This window comes from Condylura cristata, unplaced genomic scaffold, assembly GCF_000260355.1.
Source record: "Condylura cristata isolate star-nosed mole 26May11 unplaced genomic scaffold, ConCri1.0 scaffold00024, whole genome shotgun sequence".
Lineage (NCBI taxonomy): Eukaryota > Metazoa > Chordata > Mammalia > Eulipotyphla > Talpidae > Condylura > Condylura cristata.
The window spans coordinates 31,436,524-31,453,478 of NW_004567125.1; the positions used below are offsets into that span (position 1 = coordinate 31,436,524).

At 41.7% G+C, this 16,955-nt stretch overlaps 1 protein-coding gene across 3 annotated transcripts in view; it reads left to right on the top strand.

Moving 5' to 3' along the window:
• Window positions 1-12,924, top strand: part of CALR3 (calreticulin 3) — a 31,431-nt gene extending 18,507 nt beyond the window's left edge. For all 3 annotated transcript variants that reach the window (XM_004688647.2, XM_012728871.1, XM_012728870.1), the window contains 4 exons: window positions 1,485-1,592; window positions 1,689-1,820; window positions 2,698-2,790; window positions 12,772-12,924. In XM_004688647.2, coding sequence (XP_004688704.1) covers window positions 1,485-1,592; window positions 1,689-1,820; window positions 2,698-2,790; window positions 12,772-12,915 — 477 coding nt within the window. In that variant the 3' untranslated portion in view covers window positions 12,916-12,924. The remainder of the gene's footprint in view (window positions 1-1,484; window positions 1,593-1,688; window positions 1,821-2,697; window positions 2,791-12,771) is intronic.
• Window positions 12,925-16,955: the final 4,031 nt, after the last annotated feature.

Below are 16,955 nucleotides of genomic sequence, written 5' to 3' on the forward strand. Positions count from 1 at the left end.
TTTTTTTTTAATTTAATGCATACAGAGTTGGGGTACAGGCCAGAGGTGCAGGGGCATTGAGAGGATTCACCAGAGACAGAGTGGGAAGTAGAACAGGCCGAATGATGAAATACACTGCTGAGGGGAGCAGCAGGTGGGTCAGGAGAGGTCTGCCGCGCCATGTGGGTCACATCTGGAGTAGGGATTGAACTCATGCAGAGCTGGCGTTAGCTTCTTAGTGCTGTGCTTTAACCTGCTGCACCACCATAGCATGTGTGCATGTATGTGTATTTATGGTCATACATTGCTTAATGACAGTATGTATACTAAGAAATGTGTTTTTAGGTGATTTGTGTTGTTGTGCCAGTTATACAGAAAGTAATTACACAAATCTATATGATACAGTCTTACTATACACCTGGGTCTAGATGTTCATTTAATCAATCTATGGTACCTATACAGTTCATTTGACAAAAATGCCACCGTGCAACATATGACTTACTCTCTTTATATATATACACACATAGAATGTAATTATTAATCTGCTTGTAAATTTAATATCTAAATTTATTTAATATAATGTAATACATTTAAATACATTATGTGTGTGTGTGTGTATGTATATGCATATGTATATATACACAGGTATACAGTAGTTTCCCCTTATCCAGTTTTGCTTACTGTGGTTTCATGATCAACCAAGGGCTAAAGGTATCCCAAGCAATAAGATATTTTGATAAACATGGAGACCACATCTACATCACTTTTATTACAGTATATTGTTATAATTGTTCTACTTTGTTATTTCTTATTGTCAGTCCTTTACTGTTTTTATAAACTCAACTTTACCAGATACTTATTTCTAGGAAAGAAACATAATAGATAGAGGGTTTGGTACTCTCCACGGTTTCAGGCATCCATTGGGGACCTTGGAACATCTCCACATGAATAAGAGGGGTACCGAATATCAGAGTATATATGGATAGATGGAGGTCTACATATGTGAATAGTGTGAATTCTTACATGTAAAAGGACACAATAGTGTATGTTTCTCCTGGTACCAGCTCTCCAGGTAAACCCTGGAAAGTTTCTTAATTGACATTCTGTCTCTCTGGAATAGTCCACATGTGACCATGGTGTGGAAGTGCAGACCCAGCCTAACTGGAGCAGCAGTAAAATGGTAGCTCCTCTGCCCACTAGCATTTTAACATTAGCTGTTATTTTGAGTTTTCATACTGTCCTTCCTCTTTACAGTATGGGGAAAAGTTCTGAAATCTCAGACAAATTTCCAGAAGCTCTGGTAGAATGAGGAAGCCTGAACACCCAACCCTCTGACACCAAATTGAGGAGGAGAGGAGAAAATTGCCACCACAGTCACGAGTCTGACCTCTGCTCTTGCTAGCTAAGAATTTCCTTTCTCATACCTGAAGAAGAAAATATATATATATATATATATATATATATATATATGTATATTTACTTATTTTCTTTATACATGTTTTAAGGACTGGGAGAAGCATTTTCTGGATGCCAGTGCCAGCAAACCAAGCGACTGGAATAGTGAACTGGATGGGGACTGGCAGGCACCGATGCTACAGAAGCCTCCCTATCAGGTGTGGCCTCCTCTTCCTGCCATGCCTGGGCCTCCCAGGCTACCCCGCTTCCTGCCCCTGTCATCCGGGACCACCATGTACAGTTTGTTGTTGCAGGATGGCCTGAAGCCAGAGGGTATAGACAAAGATGTTTGGCTCCATCAGAAGCTGAAAAACACCAACTATTTGACAGAATACGACCTCTCTGAATTTGAGAACATTGGTGCCATTGGACTGGAGCTTTGGCAGGTCACTGGTTTTATATTTAGCTTGGTTCAATAACCCTGAACTTCAGCCTAAATGCTTTAATTCACATTACTGCTATTCCTTAAGCTCCCACTGTGCCTGGCTTTATACCGATGCAATTCACACAACTGTGGGCAAAATATGTCCTCTGCTCCCCTTGGGAATTTGTCATTCCTCTGCTTGGAGGTGACCCATAACATCTGTCAGCTTTAGGGTAAGATGGCAGATTCTGATAGATAGGTGTCTAGGGGAAAGCCTGAGATTCTTCTACATTACCAGGCAGTTCCAGGACAGCACTACCAGTTCACAGCCCACAAGGTTCTCAGCTGTGTTTCTTTCACTGCTGAATGTTGGAGCCATTGCTGGGGAGCTTTCCAAAGCCTCCATGCCCATACCACTTAAATCATGAGCCTTGGGGGTGAGACTAGGCCTTAGGATTTTTTTAAAAAAAGATTATTTATGCATACAGAACTGGGATACAAGCCAGAGGTGCAGGGACTGAGAAGATTCACCAGAGACAGTGTGGAACAGAACAGGCAGATCAACAAAGTACACTGCTGAGAGGAGTTAGCAGGCGGGTCAGGAGAGGTCTGCCGTGCCATGTGGGTCACCTCTGGGGCCAGGGATTGAACTCACTGAACGTGGCTGTGGACTTGCAGTGCTGCACTTTAACCCATTGTGCCACCAGGGAGGGCCAGCCTCAGGATTTTAAAAAAATGTTCTTTACCTTCCCAATATAGATCTGAGTTTGAGAATCCTTGTTCTGAAAGGAAAAATATTCTAGAAATGGGTTTAAATCTTAGGCAAAATATAGCTGTTTCTTGATGTAAAGTTGCTCCATTTCTCAAGTCCATAAGAAAAGCCTTATTGTCATCCATAGGTGAGGTCTGGAACCATCTTTGATAACTTCCTGATTACAGATGATGAAGAGTATGCTGAGAATTTTGGCAGGGCCACCTGGGGTGAAACCAAGGTATGTATGATGCACAGTATGTACTTTTCTTTCATTGTTCATTTACTTCTGTGCTAAAGTCTAGCATATAGGAGAGGTTGCTATGAAATTTTTTTAAAGATTTATTTATTTATTCGTACAGAACTGGGGTACAGGCCAGAGATGCGGAGGGTGAAAGGATTTACCAGAGAGAGAGTGGGGTACAGAACAGGCAGATCAACGAAGTACACTGCTGAGGGGAGCAGCGGGTGTGTCAGGAGAGATCTAGAGGTCTGCCACGCCATGTGGTCTCCTCCGGGGAAGGTGGGGATCAAACTCATGCGGAAGCGGCTTAAGCTTCTTAGTGCTGTGCTTTAACCCGCTGTGCCACCAGGGAGGGCCCTGCCATGAATTTTTACTAGTGAACACCCCACCCGAACCAACACACAAAACAGAGTGCCAGGAACCTCCTTATACTCTTTCCCAGCCCACCTTACCTCCAGAAGGTCTCCCATTCTGTCACCACCTACAAGATTCCCTTTTGAAACTCATAAGCACTGAACCATTCAATATTTTATTTGTTCATTCAAATAATCACATGTAGCAGTTTATTATCACTGTGAGAATATTCCAGAAGGCATATTCTCTGTTTATGCAGTTTTGGGTCACCTCTCATTTGAGGCTTCTTGACTAAAACTGTGATTGTCATTCTTACACATGTCTCTTGGTGGATATGAGGCCAGAAATGGATGAGTCAGTCATGAGATCCCACACAGCCTAACAGTTTTCAGTGTATCTTTCCTGTTTCAAATTCCCTTTTCTTTGACTGTATTTGGTATTGTCAGTTGTTGTTAATATCAGATTTACTGAACTATAATTCACATACTGAAAATTTACCCCCTTTGACTGTACAACTTATGTGGATTTTGACAAACACATACAATCTGTGAAACTACCACCAAAAATCAAGATTACAACAATTTCATCACCTACCTCCCACAAGTCCTCCTGGGCCCTTTGTTGACAGCCTGTCAGATATAACTGTCACCCTTTCCAGAATATCATAGCAGTGGAGTTACATACTACATGGTATATAAACGTTTTTTTTTTTTCCTTAAGTATGATGTGTCTGAGATTCACCCATACTGTACATCTTTGGTTTGTTTCTTCTTGCTGCTGGGTAGTTTATCTGTTCACTAGCTAATGCATATTAAGTTATTTCCAACTTTGACAGTATGAATGTAAGAACTGGGGTATAGGCCAGAGGTGTTGGGGGTGGTGAGAGGATTCACCATAGAGAGTGGGGAGAAAAACTGTAAATCTACTGAAATACACTGCTGAGGAGAGCAGCAGGCAAGACAGGAGAGGTCTGCTGCACCATGTGAGTCAGCTCCCTGGATGGGGATTGAATTTGTGCTGCAGTGGCTGAGAAAAGCTTCATAGTGCTGCTACCAGGGAAGGCCTGCCACCAGGTTTTTGTGTACCTTTTTCTCTTGGGTACATACCCAGTAGTGGATTGCTGGCACAATGTGTATACTTAACTCTATAAGAAGCTGTCGGACTGTTTTCAGAGGGTCTATGGCACCTTGCAGTCTTAGACCTGAATTCTTATACTGAGTGGGTAGTGGTATCTCTCTCTCATTTCAGTTTGCATGACCCTGATGATAAATGAAGGTGAGCACTGTTTCATGACTTTGTGGTCACATGGGCATCATCTTTTGTAAAATGCTAGTGTTTCAAGATCTAGGTTTTATTATCATTCAGATATGGAGAGACCAACAGATAAAAAGATAGCCACTACGGAGAAGACAGCTTGTTCTACCTATGCACATATGACACATTTAAGAGAGATAGTGACTAGCAACACAGTAATACTAGGGGGAACTTAAAACCCCACTTACAACAGTGGACAGATAAAAGAAAGAAAGCATAAATAAGGAAAGTTTGCTTTAAATGAGGGACTAGACTACATAGGTCTAACAGGCATCTATAGAACATTTCACCTAAGAGCTACTGCATAGACTTTTTTTCCAAGTGCACATGAAACATTTTAAAAATATATTTTATTATTTATTTTTGTGTCAAAGAATTAGAATAGGCCAGAGGGTCAGGGGGTGAGAGGATTCACCAGAAACAGAATGAGAAGCAGATCTGCTGAGGGGAATAGTGGGGGAGACAGGAGAGGTCTGCTGCATCCTATGTGGGTTATCTCCCTGGCCAGGGATTGAACTCAGGTCTTTGTGATGGGTCATCATGTTTGGGGGAAAGGATGTCCTGAACAAACTCTACAGCTACAGGTTTTGTGGACTCCACTCCCACTCCAAACACTGAAACTACAACTCCCAGCAACACAAAGGGAGGACTGCTAGGACCTAAGGATGGAGTTAAACAGCTATTTTTGAGATTTTTGGCCATAAACGCAGATATGTTGGGTTGAGGTCTCTCTCTCTTCCTTGGCCTTCTGGCAGGCAGCTGATGACTGGTCATTTGGCTGTTGATCAGCTTTCAGTGTGCTATTGGGTTTCCAAGTCAGCAGAACTGGTAGGACACATTAGTTAACTTGTATCTTTCTCTCTCTTTCCCTGAGTTGTTCCTTTTCTTTTCCCCTTGTAAATAAACCCATTATTGACCTTTTTTTTTTTTTAAAGATTTATTTATTTGTGCATACAGAACTGGGGTACAGGCCAGAGGCTCAGGGGCGGTGAGAGGCTTCACCAGAGACAGAATGGGGAACAGAACAGGCAGATCGACGAAGTACACTGCTGAGGGGAGCAGCGGGCTGGTCAGGAGAGGCCTGCCACGCCATGTGGTCACCTCCGGGGCAGGCGGGAATCAAACTCATGCGGAAGCGGCTTTAGATTCTCAGTGCTGTGCTTTAACCCGCTGCGCCACCAGGAAGGGCCCCATTATTGACCTTTTTGTGTGTGTCTGCCATGAAGTTGAATCTTAAGCACACGAGTGAGGACCCACAGACAGGCAACCCAATTCACTTTGGGTTGCCCTGTAACAATCATGGTGATTATGCTGAGGCTTAACCCCTAGGCCGCATTGTTAAGAATAGACCATATCCTGGGACACAAGTCAATGTCAATACAACCACAGAGATTACAATTATACCTAGTACTTTCTCTGACTATAGTTAGAAATCAACAATAAGAGTGTAAGAGTAAAAAAAAAAAAGGATAAACTATGAATAGATGTTTAATGCAATTGTGTAAAAGAGGAAATCAAAGCAGAAGTTAAAAGAGATGAAAGAAAATGATGATACAGAGCCCTCCCTGGTGGTACAGCAGATTAAAGCACAGCACTGAGAAGCTGTCCATTGCCACTGCAGCACAAGTTTGATCTCCAGCCAAGGAGGTGACCCACACAGTGTGGCAGACCTCTCCTGACCTACCCACTGCTCCCATCAGCAGTGTGTTTCAGTAGATTTGCCTGTTCTACCCTGTCTCTGTGAATGCTCTCACCTTCTCACCTCTGGCCTGTACCCCGCACCCCAGTTCTTGTATGCATAAATAAATAAAAATTAAAAAAAAAGAAAATGGACCCTCCCTGGTGGTATAGCAGGTTAAAGCATAGGACTAAGAAGCTAAAGCTGCTTCAGCATGAGTCCGATCCCTGTCCTGGAGGTGACCCACATGGTGTGGCAGACCTCTCCTGACACGCCTGCTGCTCCCCTCAGCATTGTACTTCGATGATCTGCCTGTTCTGCTCCCCACTCTGTCTCCGGTGAATCCTCTCAATGCCTCTGCACCTCTGGCCTGTGCCCCAGTTCTGTATACATAAATAAATAAATCTTAAAAAAAAAAAAGAAAGAAAATGATGATACAAGCTGCCAGAATTTATGGGACTGGCAAAAAAAGTAGGGAAGATAATTGTGAGACAGGTCCACATTAAATAGCAAGAAAAATGCCAAATAATCCAATAGCACATGTAAAGCACTTGAAAAAGCCCAACAATAAGATCCAAAGTTAGTAAAAAGGAGGAAATAATGAAAATAAGAATAGAAATAAATTGATCAAAAAGAATTAAAAAAATCAGTGAAACTAAGAACTGGTTCTTCAAGAAGATTAACAAAATAGATAAACATCTAGTGTGGCTAACAAAATAAAGGAAGAAAATATTAGTAAAAATAATCACAAATTGAAGAGGATAAATCACTACCAGTAGCACAGAAATACCAAAGATGATAAGAAATTACAGTGAACAACTGTATGCTGATAACCTTGAAGAAACAGATAAACTTCTAGATCAGCATAGCCTACCAAAGCTAACCCAGGAAGAAACAGATGAATTGAGCAAACTAATAACAAGCATGGAAAACAAAAGCCAGGGCCAAAAGTATTTTAGAAATTCTGAATTTTATCAAACTTTTCAAAAAGAGCCAATGCCACGTTGCTCAAATTGTTTTTAAAAATACCAAAAAAATTCAATAAACATGAACCCTTATGTTTACTGCAGCACTATTTATCGTAGGTAAGCTATGGAAGCAACCCAGATGCCCCAAAATAGATGAGTGGATCAAGAAGATGTGGTATATTTACACAATGGAATATTATTCAGCAATCAGAAAGGATAAACTCATGCCCTTTGCAGCAACATGGATAGAGCTAGAAGGGATCATGCTCAGCGAAATAAGCCAAAAAGAAAAGGAAAAATAATCAAATGGCCTCACTTATAGGAACAATGTAGAGAAGACAAAAAGGAGCCAGAAAGAAAAAGTGGCTATAATAAAGTAAAAATCAAAATGACCAGACAACATTCTGTAGGGGAGGAGGCGGGGAAAGAACCAGGACAGGGAAGGGTAGAGCACAAGAGACTGTGGTGATAGTGCACGGGTGAACTGGTAGTGGGGATTTCAGGGGGAAACCATACAGTGTACAAAAGTGAAGGATGATGTAATGAATAAATTTTAAAAATTAAAATAAAAAATACCAGAAGGAGGCATGCTCATGAATACATTTTATGATGCCAACATTACTTTCATATAGAAACCAGACAGCAAAAGAAAAGAAAATTATAGGTCAATATCCCTAATGAAAATTGATGCAAGTTTTCAACAAAGTACTAGTGTCGTGCAACCATCTCAGGCCAAGTAGGTTCATTGTCAGTTCTGCAGACAGTAAGAGAATTTAGAAACTTTGGTAGATTTTGCAATTCTTTAACACTGAGTCAGGGGACCATATTCCCAGGCAGGAAGACAAAGCAAGAAAGACTCCAGCTTTGAGAAAGACAGAGGCTCCACACTTTTGCTTAGCCCCCCTTTACAGCAATAAGTGCTGGTAGGCACACACTACTGATAAATTGTTGCAAATGTAAGTTCCATCTGTTTGCTCAAGGTATGGGCTCTCTGTTGTTTGAAAGGTGAAAGCCTGATTTTTAACTCATTTTCCTTATAACTGTTACAAGGCATCCCAACAGTGAATTGGGTTGCCTGTCAATTGGTCAATAATGGGTTTATATACAAGCCAAAAAGAAAAGGAACAACCCAAGGAAAGAGAGAGAGAGAGAGAGAAGTTAAGTAATGCATTCTATCAGTTCTGCTGACTTGGGATTCTGAAGAGAGAGAGAGAGACTACCAAAAACCACCATCAACCAATGTAATACTCAGTGGTGAAAACTGAAAGCTTTCCTCATAAGATCTAACACAAGACAAATACCCACTGTCACCATTTCTGTTGAACTTCGTACTAGAGGTTTTGGCTGGAGCTATCAGATGAACATAGGAAATAAAGGGAATCCAAACAGGAAAAAAAGTGAAACTATTATTATTTGCAGATGATATGATATTATGTATAGAAAATCTCCATTGTAAAGTTATTAGAAGTAATAAATGAATACAGCAAAGTGGCAGGTGACAGAATCAACGTACAAAAATCAATAGCCTTTTATACACAAGCAGCAGAAACAAAAGTAATTAAGAAAATAACCTCATTTATAATTGCTTCAAAACCAAATACCTTAGAATTTACTGAACAAAAAGGACCTATACAACTGACTAGTTATTGAAGGACTTAGATGCTTATGGATGGAAAGACTCAGTATTACTAGAATAATAAATTTAATGCAGTCTCCATCAAAATACCAACAATATTTTTCAAAGAAACTGAACAAAAAAAACCTTGAAGTTTATGTTGAACCACAGAAGGCCTTAATTTGCGAAAACAAAGAAAAAAGAGGCATGGTGATATCATTACCTGGCTTGTAACTTTTCTACAAAGCAGTAGTATACTAAAAACAATATGATATTGGCACAGTAACTGATACATGGGCCAATGGAATAGAACCAAAAGCCTAGAAATAAATCCAGGTACAGAGCAAGAATCTATGATAAAGCATCCATGAAGATAAAAATGAGGGAAATGACAGTCCCTTTTATAAATGGTGCTGGCAAAATTGGAAAATCACACATAAAAGAATGAAGTTGGATTACTTTGCTAGCACTGCACACAAAATTCAATTCCAATGTATTAAAGATTTTTACATAAGGCCTTCAATAATAAAATAGAAGAAAATATTGAGAGTAAGTTCTATGATATCAATAATTAAGCTACTTTTGGTAACTAAATCCCTGTGGCAAGGGAATTAACACCAAACATAAATAATTGGGATTACTTCAAGTTAAAATGTTTCAAGACTATTAAATACACACCCTACAGAATGGGAGAAAATATTAACAGTATATAACTGTTAAGAGAATTGATATCCAAGATACATAAAAAACTCATACAATTCAACAATTAAAAAAAAAAATCCAACCAATTAGTAAGTGGGCAGCAGATAATGAATAGACAATTCACCAAAAAGGATATCAAGAAAGCCAAAAGACTTATGAAAAAATGTTATCACTTCTAATAAGAGAGGAGATTATAATGATATATGCCATATCTTACATGTGAGGATGTCAACTATTAAAAAAGTGTTGGAGAGGATGCAGTATTGATGGGAGTGTGAACTGATGCAATCTTTATGGAAAGCAATCTGGATTTACCTAAAAAAAAAAAAAAGTGGAAATACTGTATGGCCTGGCCATCCCACTCATGGGCTTATAGCTGCAGAAAAGGAAACCATTTACAAAAACTCCCATATGTTCCACAGTGTTCATAACAGCATTATTTCCAGTAGCTAGGTCCTGGAAAGAGCCTAAATGTCTGTCTGTGGATGGCTGGATTCATGAAGATGCATTATATATGAGTGTGTGTGTGTGTATAAGCACACATATATGTATAAGTTTATATACTCACACACACACATCATGGCTTATGATGTAGTCATTAGAATGTGTGACATGGGACCCTCCCTGGTGGCACAGCAGGTTAAAGCACAGTACTAAGAAGCTAAAGCCACTTCAGCATGAGGTCAATCCCTGCCCATCCCGGAGGTGACCACATGGTGCGGCAGACCTTTCCTGACCTGCCTGCTGCTCCCCTCAGCAGTGTACTTCATCAGTCAGCTGGTTCTGCTCCCCACTCTGTCTCTGGTGAATCCTCTCACCACCCCAGCACCTCTGGCCTGTATCCCAGTCCTGTATGCATAAATAAATAAATCTTCAACAACAAAAAAAGAATGTGTGACGTGGATGAAGTGTAGCCATTGACAAAGTGAAGGGAATCTGAGAAAATTATGTGCAGCAAAGTAAGTGAGAATGATGAAAACAAACACTGGACATTTACATTTACAGACAATTTGATCATGTAAAACTTTAGAAAAACTAGTGGACATTAATAAGCATCCTGAGGGGGCTCTGAGTTTTTTTTTTAAGATTTATTTATTTATGCATACAAAATTGGGCACAGGCCAGAGATACAGGGGTGGTGAGAGGATTCACCAGGAACAGAGTGGGGAGCAGAACAGACTGACCAAGTACACTACTGAGAGTAGCAGTGGCCATGTGGATCACCTCCAGAGTGGGGATCGAACTTGCCCCAAGGCAGTCTCAGCCAGCTTTGCAATACTGCACTTTAACCCACTGCGCCACCAGGGAGAGCCCTGGGGAGTCTAAGTTAAGAGGGAGAGAAAGGAACAAGAGGACACAAGGTTGGTGGTAGTGGGCTACCCAGAGCTGCAAGAGAAGGTGGCACTGTGGGGTTACATGGGAAGGGCTAGGATGGATCAGGAGGCAGAGGGAAAAGTGTGCCTTGAGCTTTCTTTGTAGTTTATAACCTGCAATGGAATAGGTGAGGAAGGGTAAGCGGTCTTAGGATTTGCCCGTTTTTGTTTTTTTGAGACTTGCTCTGAGACACAAGCTATTCCTCTAGTCTAGTACAGGGTCCTGGGGAAATTAAATATTGGAAACCGAGTACTAGAGATTAATAGAGGCAGTGGTTACAGACGTGGGCTCTGGATTGGTTCACTTACAAATGGAATGTTTTCAGATTTTCCCTCTTTGTAGGAATTGACAGTTTCAAGTTTCAAAGCATTAGAAACAATTAGTCATTACATTTTATATTGTCATTCACCTACTTTTGTGTTGGATTATTTGAACTTTTCTTACTGACTGACATGTAGGAACTTTGTATATATTCTTGAAAGTTCTTTTTCAGATAAATGTATCACCAAAGTCCTTCCCCCTCTGAACCCTGATTCTTCATTCCCTCACATGGAGCACTGTATATATTTTTTCAATGTGTATTTTGAGGCCCATATATAGTTATGTGTGTGTGTCTCTCTTTTTTTAAAGATTTATTTATTTATGCTTACAGAACTGGGGGTACAGGCTAGAGGTGTGGTGGGGGAGAGAATTCACTAGAGACAGTAGGGAGCAGAACAGGCAGACTGACAAAGTACACTGCTGAGGGTCGCAGCGGGTGGGTCAGGAGAGGTCTGCTGCGCCATGTGAGTCAGCTCCCTGCCAGGGATCAAACTCATGCTGCAGTGGTTTCGGAGAGCTTCATAATGTAGTGCTTTAACCCGTTGTGCCACCAGAGAGAGCCCATTTATGTGTCTCTTAATGAGGGGGTTATGCTATGAGATATATTAGATTTCCTTGTACCATGTCCCAAAGTGTGACTACACAAACCCAGATGGTGCACACTACACACCTAGGCCACTAGGATAGTCGGTAGGGACCACCAGAGTATGTGCACCCTATTGTAGACTGAAATGTCATTATGGGCAGGTGACTTTGTTTCTTTGGGTTCCATAACAGTCATGACCACCAACTCTGGCTCAAAACAACAAAAATGTGTTCTGTTTTGGAAGCCAGCTGTCCAAAATCAGTATCGCTGGGCTGAAATCAAGGCACCAGCAGGGTCGTCTCCTTCTAAGACTCTAGGGTAGGATCCTTCCTGACTCTTAAGGCCCCATGGCTCCTGATGGTTTAGTTTGTGGCTGCATTAGTCTTATCTCTGCCCCCATCTTCAAATGGCCTTTTCCTCCTCTCTTGGTTGTGATGGATTTTAGGGCCCCCTGATAATCCAGCACAATCTCTTATCTCAGCATGTGTTCTTTCATTTATTTATTTATTTATTTATTTATTTTTGTACGTATGTGTCCTTTTTTTTTTTTAAAAAAAAGATTTATTTATGCACACAGAACTGGGGTACAGGTCAGAGGTGCAGGGGTGGTGACAGGATTCACCAGAGACAGAATGGGGAGCAGAATAGTCAGATGGACGAAGTACACTGCTGAGGGGAGCAGCTGGCATGTCAGGAGAGGTCTGCCGCACCATGTGGTCACCTCCTGGGCCAGGGATCCAACTCACACTGAAGTGGCTGTGGCCAGCTTGCAGTGCTGCATCCTAACCCGTTGCGCCACCAGGGAGGGCCTCATCTCAACATGTTTTAAGTGACTAACTTTTGCAAAGGCCCTAGTCACCTTTGCAAAGGCCCTTTCCTTACATAAAGTCAAGTTTACAGCTTCTGGTGATTAGTACTTGATGTCTTGGGCTTTTCTTCAGCCAACTCCAAGTGGTCTGGAGGCTTTACCAGGCAGGGGCAAGCTGAAAGCTGATACCCACTCACCTCTCCAGGAAGCATAATCCCTGGTCCTCCGGGGACCCGGGGACTTTGTTTCTCTCTCTAGGACCCAGAAAGGGAGATGGATGCTATACAGGCCAAGGAAGAAGTGAAGAAGGCCAGAGAGGAAGATGAGGAGGAGCTGCTGATTGGAAGGTTTGGTGGGCAAGGAAATCATTTCAATAGATTTCACAGGAAGGATGAACTCTAGTTATCTGTGTCCCAGATAAAGATGATTGATAAAACTGTGTTTCTGCTTTCATTGATATTTAAAAGTTCAGATGTCTACATTTTGCAGTCATTTATCCAATTTTACTGGGAAACCAAGTTTGCCTGCTTCTCAGTAGAATCAGTCCAGTTTTCCTGAGTTCCGCACATACCAAAACATTTCCTCTGGACAGTCACTAGAAGCCAGAGGCCACCAAGGGTAAGATTAAACACAGGATGATCTTTTCTGACATCTTATAAATGAAAGTTAGTAAAACTTCCTTGAAAAGGGAAAAATAAGACCTTACTTCTTTGGGTTGTAAATTAACTAGTGATACATGTGAAGCTTTTTCCAATGTCTTCATATGGAGCAATTGTCATGGAAAGGTTTTACATGCTATGCTCTGATAACTTTGGAGACCCAGGCCTTGTGCCCAGACATTTGGTGTGCCATAAAGGAGCTGATGTTGTTTTCCCCACCTTTGTGGCTATTAATTCTCTTTTAAAAAGAGACATGAAATTCATCTTCTCTAGGAAAAATAGTGATAATTTTCAGTTTAATTCTTTTCTTTGAAACTCAATAATTTTCTCTTTAAAAGTTGCACATAGCAGTCTTCTGTTTTAAAGAGACAGACCTCTTCTCATGTATAAATTTGTATTGGAAATAAATTTAAGATAGCAGAAATTTGGAATTCAGCAAATTGGAAATTATATATAGCATGTCAGTAGATGATAAATGTGAATGTCTGCCTAGGAAGAAGTATTTTGTTCTCACTTTGGCTGAAGTTGGCAGGTCTTTGAATTTGGATTTTTCAGCCGGTGGTGTGTTGTTCTTCATGGTTGATTATTCCTCTTGGAAAGTAAAAACTCTCCCTTTCAGTGGGAAATCAAACACAGACCACCTTTTCTATCTCTGAATGGAATGTGAAGTTAGTGAGGGAAGAAGCAGAGCCAGGCCTAGTGAGAAAATGCCAGAAACAATTGGACAAAGACAAGTTAGACCATGGCAGACACTGCTGGGCTTGTCTTCTGGAGAGCTTTCTACAGGATGCAGTTGCTTCCCCATGTACACTGGCTACATGTGTGCTCTGAAGATGTGGCTGGTAGAACTGAGGAATGAATTTCTTCTTAATGAATACATTTTTTTAGGTCAGCTCTAAACCCACAACAAAATGTGCAGAAAATAGAGAGGACTCTTTACATTTCTATCTCCACACACTGTTGGTTCCAAACCTTGGGAGCTTCCTAGCTGGAATCTGGAGCTGTTCCTCTATATTCAGGGCAGGGAGGAGCCGAAGAACAAGGCAGGCCCCTCCCTGCAAAGGTTGGTGGCCGGTTTAATAAGGGAACTTATTGCTTGTCTTGATAGGTCATAAGACCACTCTCACCTGCCAAATCTTTTTTTATAGTGGGGTTCAGCCATATATACTGTACAGATGGTCTCTATACCTTGCTCTTTAGAGGTTTAGGTTGTGTTCTTGAAAATAGCCACCACTGTGAGAATGGTGGAATATACATTCTAAGATCAGGGGAGGGGATGAGGGATGCCTATATCCCAGGGTCCAGCTTAGGGGTCACCTGAGGTCTCTTCCTCCCAATCACCCTTTCCTGTACATTCCTATTACCTCTCCCACTCTCATATCCCATACCACAGGGGTACATATGTCACAACTGATGAACTTATGCTGATACATCTTTACCAACTAGAGTCTGCAGTTTACAGCAGGGGCCATTCTTGCTCATGTGTTTTCTATGGAAGTCTTAAGTTAATTTAGTTGTAGTTAAATTTAAACTTACACATCTACATGCGGTGTTCTGGATCATGGTGAAAAAGGTCCCAGGTTGGGACTGCCCAGTCTGTCAGCAACACTAGCACAGGGAACTCCAGGTCATTCAGGATGCTAGAGAGGACTCATGTCACCGAACCTCTGTTTCCAGTCAAGATGATGCCCTTGGGTCTGTTATTGTTCCTGCTAACTCTGACCTGGAGATAGAAAACATGATACATCCCAAACCGTCTAACTTACCAGTTTCCTGTACAAGGCAAAAGGGAGAAACATTTTTCCTCAGGCTTCTGCCAGTGCCATAGGAGACAATGACAATAGCAGTGACATCAGCGGTGGGAGAAATAGCAGTGGTCATTGAGTGCAGGCTTCTGGGTTCCTGCTTGGGAAAAGCCAGCGATCCTGGCTTTGGATAACAGCTTATTCACTCTTGATCCTTAGCCCTTGAAAGAGATAATTTGGAGGGCTCTCCCTCACCCTCTTTGGTTCTTTTAGCTGTCCGAATAATAAATTGATATGAGAGACTAGCAAGAAAAAAAGACAAACTTTATATGTGTACATAGATTATGAACTTGTCATCTGCTCAATTGAGGGCATACAATTTCTAGAAAGGGATAATACACTCCTAGTTCAAGGGAGGGACACACAGATCAAAAGAAAAAATCTGACATTTGACATTTAAAAAAAAGGAATTTTGCAGGGTTATATACATTTGTATTGAAAACATTGCAAACCCCAGCTCTGGGCAATAGGCTGTCTCTCACCTTTAGAACCACCACAGAGAAGATTTATTCTCTGTTTTTAGGGAGACAGAGAATTATGCAAAACCATATTCTTAAAATCATCTGCCTTGCAATTTCCTTCAACTTAAAATAATCAGCATGCCACTTTGCTACATCCTAGGGGAGCCTGTCCTTAGACCTAGTACTCTAGAGCAATCTTTGGGTAAGCTTACATACTTTGTTTTTCCAATACCTATGTACTCAATCTCCAGTATCAGTGACCTGTTTGAAATATCTTTTCCATATGGAACATGGATTGATAAAGTGTCCAAGGCAGCTAAAAGCTCTGTCTTCCCCTTCCCCCCAATCTGGACCACTGCCATATCTTTCCAGCTGGCCACAGTCACCCTCTTTCCACCCATCCACTGCCAGTTTCATCCAATTGCCCTTTAAAACACAAATTGGACTATATTCAAAAGCTTGGTGGCTCTTAGAACAGGGGCGAGGCCAGCTCATGTGTGGTCTAACAACACCTTGTCTAAGAGTGATGAAATAAGTCCGTGTGATCCAGCATTTCTAGAGACCTGTCTCGTTCTCTGAGCTCCAAGTCCTTGGTGTCACTGTGTTCTTTCACTCAACCCTTCCCAGGCTGTGATGGCCCCAAGCCCCACAGCCCATGTGTACACATTCCACCTTCAAGTGTGACACCACCTTGCTGTTTATAGTAGGAGGAATCCTGTGATGACTTGGTTGTTACCTGTTATCTTCTTCTAGACCAAACATTCTTAAAATGGGACTAGCACCTTTTGCATCTCGGTGATTTGTTAGAAAGGCTCAGATCTATGCACCAGAATCAGAAACCCTCTCTATTTATCAAGCCACCTTAGTGGTTCTGATGCAGCTCCAGAGTGGGTTGCTACTTTAGGTTGCCTACCTGGTGCATTATCAGAGCACCTGTGGTCAGGCCAAATGGATAGCTGTTGAATAATTTTAAACCACACAATACTCGTCTGAATGGTATGAAGCACAACGAGTGATTGCAGACACTGGAGCAGCAGTTCATGAGACCCCAGAATGGAAGAGTTGCCTACTTCTGAGACTCAGCTTTCCTGCTTGTCTGTCTGGGAAATATGCTGCCGTCATAAGAGAAGGGTAAGGGAAGGTGGATCTGCCCCAGGGAAACCTGTGCTGATGTAGTCGACTGCCTGGGTGGGCCTCCTCCCACCAACCACAGATGAATGGGATTCCATACAAATAAAACCTCTGACTAGTAACAGTGCTAGTCTGCTAGTCAGCAGGGGCCTGATTTACATAGGGAGGCACAGAGGTGAGACAGTAGCAAAAGAGTATTGCCATTGCCTCCAGGAAGGAGGATTGGGGACATACAGGCTGCTTAAGTGAGTTGCCAAGGTCACATAGCCAGAAAGTGGCAGTTCCAGACATAGGTACTGCTGCAGTAGAGAGGTTTAGTACACACACACACACACACACACCCTGCTATTCTAGGAGGCACCTCCCACCACACACACACACACACA